At 58.0% G+C, this 10,962-nt stretch overlaps 1 protein-coding gene across 1 annotated transcript; it reads right to left on the bottom strand.

Annotated features, from left to right (window-relative positions):
* Nucleotides 1–528: 528 nt before the first annotated feature.
* NKX6-2 (NK6 homeobox 2) lies at nt 529–3,250 on the bottom strand. The gene is made up of 3 exons (XM_038141317.1): nt 2,450–3,250; nt 2,011–2,183; nt 529–1,321 (listed from the first exon to the last, which is right to left on the bottom strand). The coding sequence occupies exons 1-3, from the start codon at nt 2,862–2,864 to the stop codon at nt 1,073–1,075; spliced, it is 837 nt and encodes a 278-aa protein (XP_037997245.1). The 5' UTR covers nt 2,865–3,250; the 3' UTR covers nt 529–1,072.
* Between the last annotated feature and the right edge of the window lie 7,712 nt (nt 3,251–10,962).

Raw genomic sequence — 10,962 nt, 5'->3', positions numbered from 1 at the left:
GGAAATGTGGAGTCTCGGGCGGCCGGGAGCGCTTTGGCGGTCGCGGAACCACGCGGAGCCCGGTTCGGCACGGGAGCGGCCGCAGGGGCCGAGGCACGGCCCGGAACCCGGCGCGAAGGCTCGGGAGGGTGGTGGAGCTCGCAGGCCGCCGCGGCGGATCTCACAACTTCGCCCCCGGGTTTTTGCAGCGGCCAGGACTCAGGCAGCGCAAGGGGCTGTGTCCCAGCCCCTGTCTCCCCTCTCCGGAGCGGACCCCATCACCCGCCCGAAGCCGACGAAACGCTGCACGGGCAGCTCGGGCTGCACCTTCAGCCGCCGGTCTCTCTCCTCTCCGGGGCTGACGGGCAGTCCCACAGCGCGGGCCCGCAGGCGGCAGCGACCGCGGCCCCGGCCGTGCCGGGGCTCTCTCGGCTCAGCCCGCCGGCCCCCGGACGCAGCGGCTCCTTTTCTCTTGAGGAGCAGCATCGGGCACCCTGCAGAAGCTCTGGTGTCCCCGGCCCCTGGCACAGAAATGCGGAAGAAACTCACTAAAGAAGGTTGTTAAATAATTTATTGATTTATACAAAGTCTTTCCAACACGTGTGGAGACATTCTAATGTAAAATCAAATGTCCATTTTCCTCTCGTGCTTTTTTTTGGGCATTGGTTTGGTTTTTTGGTATTATTAAGCATAAAATCCAGAGGCAGGAGAAATGAAACTGCCAAAACACTGAGGGACGGAGTGAAAGAAAACTGCCGTTTTTACACTAGAAATATACATCACAAAATCTGAAATTTACTATATACAAAGTGGCTGAGCTCGGACTTGGGACGCATAGAAAACGTAACAAAACCTGATTGTTAGGAGCAGGAAATTAACAGGAAGGCTAAAGGAAAAAGCGGGAAACCTTACAGGGACACAAAACCCAAAAACTTGAAAAATTTTCTCTGAAATTTACATCGATGAGAAAGAAAATAAATTCATAACTTATTCTGTAAAAAATATATACATTTCACATACATCTTAGGCTGTACAACACACCACTTCCAACACCCGGTTACACTCACCGCCGCCGGCCGTCGGCCCCGCGCCCTCACAGCGTGTCCGAGCTGGTGCTGCAGGGGCTGACGAGGGACAGGTTCGTGGATTTGTGCTTTTTCAATAGCCTCGTGATTTTTTCATCGTCTGAGTTGGGGTCCAGGGGCTTGTTGTATTCGTCATCGTCCTCATTGTCCGAGCTCTCCTTCAGCTTCTCCGTCTCCGAGTCGTGCTTCTTCTTTGCCGAGGCCATTTCTGCCGCGTGTCTCTTCCGCCACTTGGTCCGTCTGTTCTGGAACCAAACCTGGGCACCGGCACCGGGCACAGCTCAGCCACAGCCACGGCCTCGGTCCCGCCGCCTCGTCCGCCCCCGCCGCCCCCGTCCCGTGCGCAGCGCGGGGCTGCGGGCGCTCGGAGCAGAGCCGGCACCCCCCGGGCCCCGGCCGGCTCCTGGGGAGGCGCGCCCCGCTGGGGACACCTGCCCGGCTCTGCGGGGCTGCACGACGCTTAAATCAGCAGCTTCCCGGAACAGTCGTTTGTTGAACACAGAATACAATAGCCAGGAAAAATAAGTATTTTTGATTTACGCTGCACCCCAGCATTCAGATGCACCTGCAGGCTTTGCTAAAAAATTCGCGGGGTTACACAAGGTAAAGTTGTACCACTGGACATGATCATCGTGGAAAAGTGGCCCCCTAAAAAAATTATCTGCGGGGGGCTCTTTGTCGTTGTTGTGATGGGGGTTTATATTAAATATAATATGTCTATTTATTTTAAATCGTTTGCAGCACAGAGAGCTCTAAGCACAAAATAGGTAGAAATTACCCTAAAATCTATCCAAAATCGAAATGTAACCTAAATTCTAACTGACTCAAAAAAAAAAAAAATCCCGGCATAATTGCACAGTGCTCCTGGTTGCTAGTAATTACCGACACGGCAGAAAGAGACCGCGGCAGGGAGCGGGAGAGGCGGGAGCCCGCAGGACGGACCTACCTTCACCTGGCTCTCGGTCATCCCCAGGGAGTAGGCGAGCCGGGCGCGCTCCGGTCCGGCCAAATATTTCGTCTGTTCGAAGGTTTTCTCTAAAGCGAATATCTGCTGCCCAGAGAAAGTCGGTCGAGAGTGTTTCTTCTTGCCGTCCTTGTCCAAAACCATCCCCGTCTGAGCTGGAAGCGGAGAAAGAGCTGCGTCAGAGATGAACTCTGCTCTGCCCCCGGCCCGTAGCCGGGCCCCGCCAGGCCCTGCGGAGCCGCTTCGGGTGTCCGCCGGCTCTAAAGTAAGGCTCGGCTCGGGACAGACCCGGGACCGTGAAGACCGAGTGACCCGCACCGGGCCTTCCTGCCACCCGCCCCGTCCGCCGGCGCGGGGCCGCCCCGGCTCTGGATCCCGGGCCGCCTGCTCCCCGCGCCCTGCAAGAACCGGCCGCACTTACCGGGACAGGCGAGCCGAGGATCTCTCCAGGGAGAGCCCTGCACCACTCCCGGCCAGAAAATGGGCGGCCGTCCCGGCAGCTCCGCCAGAGGCTTTGGGTAGCGGGAGACGGCAGCGGGGCTGAAGTACATCCCGGCCGAGGCTGCCAGCCCGTTGATGCGGGGCAGCCCGCCCAGAAGGTTGCTGGCACTGCCCACGGGCCGCCCCAGGATGTCGCTTATTCCGTGCGGTGTCCCCAAGGGGAGCTGCGTGTTGAGTCCGCCCAGGGCCGGTGCCTTGAAACCGGAGGGATTCTGCAGGGCGTAGGGGAACAGGGAGGTCTTCATCTCGGCCATGTTGTGCAGCGCGGCTAGCGGCGCACTGCTAAGGACGAATGCGCTCTGGCGATTAGCATCCATCTGTCCCACCGCTAACATCTGCGGGCATCAGCGAGCGTGGGTCCTTCCCAACCGCGCCGCGGCCGCTCCGCTGGGGACCCTCGCCGGGACCGCGGCCGCGGGCGGGACGGGCTCCTGGCCGCTCGCGGGATCTCAGCGACAGCAAGTGCCGAAGTTTGCCGGGAACAGGAAAATCCCGGCGCTTGCACGCCCGCTCCCGCGGCGTGCGCCTCCGAAGTCCGGGCCGAAGAGCAGCGAAAGCCGAGCCGGGGCAGCGCGGCGAAACAACAGCCTGAGAGTCCCGGCAGAAAGAGCCCCCAGCGGCGGCGCGTCCCGGCGGACTGCGGGCAGCGCGCTCCACGCGCGCTCGGCGCGGAGGGGATGCGGGACCCGCAGCTCCGCGCCTCGCCCCGGCCGCGTGTCCGGCGGCCGCGGGGACGCTCCGCGCCGCGCCCCGCGCGCAGATAACCGCGCGGGCACCTGCGCGCCCCGCGCCCATTGGGCGGCCGCCGCCCCGCGCCGCCAACACCGCCCAATCGGCGGGCGGCGCGCGCCTCCACCCCGATACGTCACGGCCGGACCGAGCCGTGGGAGCGCGCGGGGCTGCACGTGGCCGCGCCGCGCCCGACGGGACCCCCGCGCCCGGCCCAGCCCAGCCCAGCTCAGCTCAGCTCAGCTCAGCTCAGCTCAGCCACCGGCACCGCCCGGCCCGGCCCGGCCCAGCCCAGCCCAGCCACTGCGGGACCCCCGCGCCCGGCCCAGCCCAGCCACTGCCACCGGCACCGCCCGGGCCCATCGCCACCGCCCGGGCCGGCCCAGCCCAGCCCAACCCAGCCCAGCCCAGCCACCGGCACCGCCCGGGCCCATCGCCACCGCCTGGCCCGGCCCAGCTCAGCCACTGCCACCGGCACCGCCCGGGCCCATCGCCACCGCCTGGCCCGGCCCAGCCCAGCCCAACCCAGCCCAGCCACCGCGGGACCCCCGTGCCCGGCCCGGCCCAGCCCAGCCCGGCCCGGACCGGCCCAGCCCAGCCACCGCCACCGCCCGGCCCGGCCCAGCTCAGCCCAGCCCAGCCACCGCCACCGCGGGACCCCCGCGCCCGGCCCGGCCCAGCCCGGTCACCGCCACCGCCACCGCCCGGGCCCACCGCCACCGCCCGGGCCCACCGCCACCGCCCGGGCCCCCTGCCGGCTCAGCCTGCCCGGCCAGCCCGCCCGCCCCGCGCTACCGGCCGCTCTGCTCCCGCCGGCAGCCAGCGGCTACACCCGGAGGCGGCGGCGCTCCCCCCCACTTGCCGCGTCGGGCCCCTCCCGCCGGCGCCTCATCGAACAGCCGGGCAGTGACCGCGGGGCCCCGGCGGCTGCGCTGCCCCGGAGCGCCGAGCGGTAGTGCCCGCCCCGATCGCTGTTCTGTCGGTTCTGTCGGGTAATCGGCTCCGTCTTCGGCTGCTCAGCGACCGTTCCCTCGCGTTAGAGCCCAACGTTTTTAAAGCTGATGTAAAAAATTATCTTACGCCCTGTGAATAACTGTTTAGCTCAACTTTGTTGCCTGTTTTGAAACCCACTGGCGTCGCAAAAGGTTCCTTCCTTCCTTCCTTCCACCCTTCCACCCTTCCACCCTTCCACCCGACCTGACGTAGGGGTAGAGCCCCTGGTCTTTAAAGGGAGAAAAACTGCTGCTGCATCACCGCGGAACCAAGCTCGTTCAAATAAATAAAATGACGAGAGATATTCCTAATCGAAAGCATAATTCACTGTCAAGAAAAGAAGAATTCGGATTTGAGGCTTATACAGAAAAAAAATTCCGGAAACGGGATTTATAGCATGTTTCCCGCCTCGCAGCTGCTTTCTCCTAGGGGTTTGATACATTGTCATCCACGGAAAACATTAACCACAACAAGCGGGGAACTAAATATTTTCGAAGTGTTGATAAAGTAAACACGAATCAACTTGATCATATGAGAATAATTACTAAAAGCGTGGTCCTTTGGATGTGGTCATATCTGTCGTCAGAATCGCTTGCAGGTGAACAGGGTTTCGTTTAACCTGTAACAAGACCGTAATGTCAATGTAGGTCAGCTTTGGGATGTAATTATTCGGGCTCGTCCATGGTCTTTGTTTTCAATGGCTGGAGTTACGGGATCTAACAGTTCGTGCGTCTCGCTTCGCGCATCCTTGTAAAAAGCTGAAGGTACAAACGTGAGATTAAAAACGGCGCTGCGCTAAAGAAGGTTTAATGAACGACTTCGTTGCTTTTCCCTCTGTCTATTGCAAACATCAGCAGCGGAGGGAAGAGTCACGGCGTATCGGGCTTTGTGAGGAGAGCCTCATCAGCTCTGTGCAGGCTGGTTCCGCGACGCCTGCGTGCGTTGGGAAGGGGCTGGCAATGCCACCTGCTCCCTCCGCCTCCGGCGCGGCCCCGGCTCACGGCGGCGTTGAAAGCTGCTGCAGGTGGCCGCAGACGGGGCTGATCGGCCCTTCCGGAGAGTCGTGCCTTCGGCCGGGGATCGGGGATCGGGGACGCCCCGTCCCGTCCCGGGCAGGCAGGTGCGGGCGCGCAGCCAGCCGCGCCTCTCTGGGCGTAGACCGCCGGGCTTGTTCGCGTCCCGCCGGTCTGCCTGCCCCAGCGCGGGGCTGGGGGCCAGCAGCGCCTCTGCCCGCAGATCTTGCGACTCTGAATACCGACCCCGCGGCGCTTAGCGGCTCCGTTCGGCTCGGCTAACGAGAGGGACACCTCCCGCCCCGCCCGGCGGAGACCGGAGGCTGATCCAGGCACAGGCAGCCGGCAGCCGCTCACCCAGGAGCGGCCCCGCCGAGACGCCGCTTTCTTGCGCGGAACCGATGGAATAAGGTAAGCTTGCGGCCTCCGCCATCCGCGCTGCGGCGGGGAGAGACTGACCCCCGTCCGCCCTTGTCGGGTACGCTCGCCGCTGGGCTGCCGTGCCGCCGGTGGCAGAGGGCCCTGGCGGAATGCAGTGTCCTCCCGCGCGGCTGCCGCCTGCTGCCCCGGGACATCCCAGAGTGTCCGTGTGTCCGTGTGTCCGAGTGCGTGTCCCGCCGCCGCCCCGCTCCCGCCGCAGCCAGGGGCGCGCAACACTCGACGCGCGTCGCCCCCGGCGGCCCCTGGGCCGCTGTGGCCGGTGGCCCTGCGGGGGGCTGCTACCTCGGGACCCTCGCCCATCGGCGCACGGGTCCCGGGGGCACAGCCAAAGCCTCCCGCTCCATCTAAAGCCGCCCTCGGAATCCGGTTGGCAGTTTGTATGTTATCAGTGACACTTGTTGCACATTAGTGGTGCGTTTGTCCATTTCACTGACTTTCCTGAAATCTCATACCCTCGTTTTTCCACGTGGAAATATGTGGGTTTATTTCTGTAGACCCCGTGGAGTGATAAATCTACTTTTGCGCCTGCTCTTCCGATGAGGTGTGGCACCGAAAGAGGAGACCACGGGCAGGCATCCCTTGGTGTCTCCGGCTCCCACTCGCGGGCTGCTCGCGAATCCTCCTTCCGCCCCGCCGCTCCCTCTCCCCGACGCTGCTGGGTCCCAGGCGCTGCCAGGCTGCTCCGGGGCCAAGGACTCCCCCTTAAGCAAACCCCGCTCCGGGTGCAAAGCTCGTTCCCCTCGGGGAGACTGCACCGGCCGCTACGCGCGCCCTGGCCCCGGCCCGGAACCCGGACATCTGACTGCTCGGCCCCGGGCTCGGCGCAGCGCCCGCAATCACGCCCGGCAGCCTCTCGGGGTGGTGGTCTCGGTACAGTAAGTCGGGGATACCGTTCCGAAGAGTCAGCGGCTCGTGGGCTGCCGGAGCGCTCGCTGTCTCCGGTGCTTCCTGTGGCCGAGCAGAAGTTGCTGATGGAGGGCTGACCCGAGCAGATATAAACCAGCTCGAGGCATTTGTAACGGCCAGTGCGGGCGCGTTTCCGGGTTAGTCCGGCAGCGCTGCAGCGCGTCCCGTCGGGCGGGCACGCCACCGGCACTGCTCGTGTCGCCGCTTTCGGAACGTTCATTTCGGCAGAGGAGAACAGGGCCGGGTCTGGGGCAGCGCGGGCACCGGGCCGGGCCTCGGGCAGCGCGGGCACCGGGCCGGGCCTCGGGCAGCGCGGGCACCGGGCCGGGTCTCGGGCAGCGCGGGCACCGGGCCGGGCCTCGGGCAGCGCGGGCACCGGGCCGAGTCTCGGGCAGCGCGGGCACCGGGCCGGTCTCGGGCAGCGCGGGCACCGGGCGGGGACCCCGCGCTCTGCCCCGCGCCCGGCCCGGCCTCCGCCGCCTCCGCGCCCCGCCGGCGCCCCCTGCCGGCGCCGGGCCGCTGCACCGAGCGCTCCGCCCGCCGGGCCCGGTCTCGTTCCCCCGGGTCTCCTTTCCCCCGCCGGGCCCGGTCTCGTTTTTCCCCCGCCGGGCTCGGTCTCTTTCCCCCGGGTCTCGTTTTTCCCCCGCCGGGCCCGGTCTCGTTCCCCTGGGTCTCGTTTTTCCCCCGCCGGGCCCGGTCTCGTTCCCCCGGGTCTCTTTTTCCCCCGCCGGGCCCGGTCTCGTTCCCCCGGGTCTCCTTTCCCCGCGCCGGGCCCGGTCTCGTTCCCCCGGGTCACCTTTCCCCGCGCCGGGCCCGGTCTCGTTCCCCTGGGTCTCTTTTCCCCCCGCCGGGCCCGGTCTCGTTCCCCCGGGTCTCTTTTCCCCCCGCCGGGCCCGGTCTCGTTCCCCTGGGTCTCTTTTCCCCCCGCCGGGCCCGGTCTCGTTCCCTCGGGTCTCTTTTCCCCGCGCCGGGCCCGGTCTCGTTCCCCCGGGTCTCGTTTCCCCGCCGGGCCCGCTGCCGCCGCTTCTGTCCGAGCCGGATATGTAGTGCTGGGTCGGGGTACGGCGCTCGGACGGACAGCGGCGCCGGGGCTCCGGGAGATTTCGCGGGTGCCCCGGCGCTGTCCCCGCGCAGTCCCGGGGCCGTGGCGCGCCCGCACCGGGCTGCGGGTGGTAGACCCGCGGCACTGAGGCGCTCGCCGGGCGTAGTTACAGGCAGGGCAAAGCACTAATTCCCACCGCCCGAAGTTAACGATCGTTTTGCTTTGTCCGACATCAGTAACATTTCTTACAAATGGCATAGAAACAAAACTGATATCCGTGACATCAAATTCGTCTGGGACTTACGCATTCCAGTATATGAAAAGAGGAGTATTGCAGTACGTGGACCAGAATTAAATTCTACAGTACAAATAACTTCAGGCAAGTTTTGTTTTTTTTGTTTAACCTGGACTTTTCGGTGATTTTTTTTGTTTTGTTTTGTTTTGTTTTGTTAAGCAAAGAGCCAAAGTGCCTTTTCTTGTAGCTTCTGTGCAGCTGAAAATGTCTGAGAGGTTGTGGACTGGAAGAAAATAAGTCACTAATAGATCCCCCCACTGTATTATACCTTATCCCAAAGTGCAGCTGTAAAGTCCATGTAGAAACAGAATGATTGAGGAAGCGGGAGCTCAGAGCAGCTCGCCCCACCGGTTTCCTGTCCTGAGTCATTCTGAGGCTGATGGAGGTACCAGTGGAGGAGCAAGGGAAATGATACTGTTGCACGGAGTTACATAGAGCAATAGCGACGAGAGGAAAATCCATGTCCTGACCCTGTGATGATGCTGCCTGCCTGTGTTCCTGGCAGTATGGATGGTGCTTCTTTGCAGCATACCTAAAAAACATCCTGTGTTTAAAAATGAGGGGTATTTTTGCCTATTAATGTAGTCACTAGAAAACAAAGTCATTTTAGACTAAATGATCTCTGTTGAAACATCTTCACAGGATGATGTATGTTCTGAGAAAGGCCATATTTAATGTTTTCCATTATGATCCTTGGCACAAAAGGTAGGAATCTGCTAATGGTGCAGAGCTGAGAGTGTCTAGAGCAGCGGCAAGAGAAACTGGATGACCTTGACAACAGTGTGACAGAAATGTGAAGAAATATAAAAATTCTGTTTCTAGCTGATATCTTCCTGGGAATCTTAAGCTTAAGACTCTAGTCTTCAGCTACTGAGCACAAAGATGAGACTGCTTTTTAGTGCTTTCTAGAAAGAACAAAAACAAAAGGCTCAGTATGTGTTGTGTCTTGTGACTCTCTAAGATTTTAATCTCTTTATTGGGGTGGAGGGAGAGCTATATGTATCATCCTTTCAAAATAACTTATTCCTGCTGAAGACTTGAGTGAGATTTTAAAAGTACCATGAGGAAGTTTTCAATGCCTCTGTATTGGTATGCTTTGGATTTTAAGCCACAAGTTTTGGAGCTCTGGAAAACATGAATTAGGTTTAACGAAAGCTTCTGATGTTATAATCACCAATCATTACTGTAAATATTGATGGAAAGTAGCATGAATATAATTTTATACATATTTTTACGGCAAGAAATGAAACAGTATTTTTGCAGGTGAAACTTCTGAGAGATTTAAGATAAGCAGTTATTAGCATTAGTTTTGTTCTCTCTGTTGTGTATCTTGACAGGAACACTTAACAAGGATATGGTGGGCAGGGTGGGGATTTTTTTGGCTTAATGTCCTTATAAAAATGAAGGGCTTTTCTTACCCTAGTTGATCTAGGAGTCAATTTATGGTGGAGTGAATTTTTGGTGCAGTTTCCAGCAGATCATTGGTATTACTGAGATTCCCAGGATTTTGATTTTTTTCCCCCCTCTTTCTGGGGAAACCCTGGTTTGCCTTTTCTTCTGCCAATGGCTTAGATGGTTGTTAATATTAAGAGCATTGAGTTTTTAGATCATGTTAAACTTAGTGTCTACCTACCAACCCTCTCCCACTTCCCTTGTTCCTCCAGTGCTGCTCTTTTCCTACTTGTCTCCACTCTAATAGTTTATCCTTTTAATGAGAGAAGGCTACAAATTATTCTTTCTAAGTGAGATAAGCCCTTGTGAGCTCTATTTTATCTAACCAAGACTGGGAAGTCGTTTGCCCTTATTTGTATTAAACAGATGTATATACTTTACCGCAAGTCATTAGTGCTATAAAGAGATTGCCTTCCTATTGATAGCCTGGATGGGGGAACTCAGGAGTAGGTTGCCAATAAATAAAGAGTGTGCTTATAAGCACTATTGATTCTCTCTGAGCCACAGAGAATTGTTTTGTTAGTCAAACTCTTCCTGAATATGTGAGAATAAGAAAAAAGACAGGGATTACTGAAAGCAGAGAGGACTGGGGTATGACTTGGGGTGAGAACCTTAGGTTGTTTTTCTTTGAAGGGTGCAGTCTGTAAAGACAGATGACCAAAATGTGACAGCAATTTTTCTGGCCATCCTCAGCAATCTCAAAGGTAATCCTTAGAAAACTGAAGGGTAGCACAGCACTTCATATGGCACACAATTTCAGAGTGATCAGGGAGTTCCCCAAATCATCATGAAAGAAAATGCAAGTATTATTTGCATAGGAAATGAAAGACTGGTGGGATTCAAATTCCTTTTGTCCCGTCTGGGTTTTGCAACAGTTTGGAAATGCTTCTCTGAGCTGTTTGGGGAATATTTCAACATATGCTGTTAGGCAGCTATTAGGAGCCAATTCAGGAGCAAGTAAGAAGAGGAGCAGTGTGGTTCTGAGCTGTAGGACAGCAGAGTCCATTTACTGGGAGTCGGAAAAATAGTGGATTACTCAGGTTTATGGTGTTTGCACTATCTGGTATGTTTCTTCCATATTCACACAGCTTGCTGAAAATAAATATTGTTTATGTAGATGTTTTCCTAGACAGATAACAGGACAGAACTGGATGGACAGCAGGACAAAGCTACAGTGCAGTGGTGTTCTCTGTGGAGCCATGTTCAGTGGTAGGATTGCCACCATCTTCAGTGCACATATTCTATGATGTAATTTATATTTTTAAGCTGACAGGCTATTCCTTTAAGAGTATCTCGAAAGAATAACAAATTACATTATTACTTCAGCTTTGACAAATCTTTTAAATGTGGTAAGTTAGAAGATGCTCCTGGTGATGTCCTGATCTTCCTCACATTTTTTTGAAGAAGACATAAAACAGTGATAAATGATGGGCATGCATCAACCATTTAGTTATACAAGACAAAATATTGGAATTACCCTGACTGTAGAGCAGTAGATTAGCTAAATAATATCCATTTTTTATTGTTACTCTTAGTAACAACAAAAAATATTATTGGACTAA

The sequence above is a fragment of the Motacilla alba genome, chromosome 6 (assembly GCF_015832195.1).
Source record: "Motacilla alba alba isolate MOTALB_02 chromosome 6, Motacilla_alba_V1.0_pri, whole genome shotgun sequence".
NCBI lineage: Eukaryota > Metazoa > Chordata > Aves > Passeriformes > Motacillidae > Motacilla > Motacilla alba.
This window is presented reverse-complemented; position numbering and strand designations above follow the sequence as displayed.

Bases quoted from the DNA above. Each gene is read 5' to 3' on its own strand.
- NKX6-2 (XM_038141317.1), bottom strand. From the start codon at position 2,864: ATGTTAGCGGTGGGACAGATGGATGCTAATCGCCAGAGCGCATTCGTC. The intron at 2,184-2,449 runs GTAAGTGCGGCC...CTCCGCTTCCAG, and splicing joins TCCTCGGCTCGCCTGTCCCG to CTCAGACGGGGATGGTTTTG. The intron at 1,322-2,010 runs GTAGGTCCGTCC...GCCGGTGCCCAG, and splicing joins TGACCGAGAGCCAGGTGAAG to GTTTGGTTCCAGAACAGACG.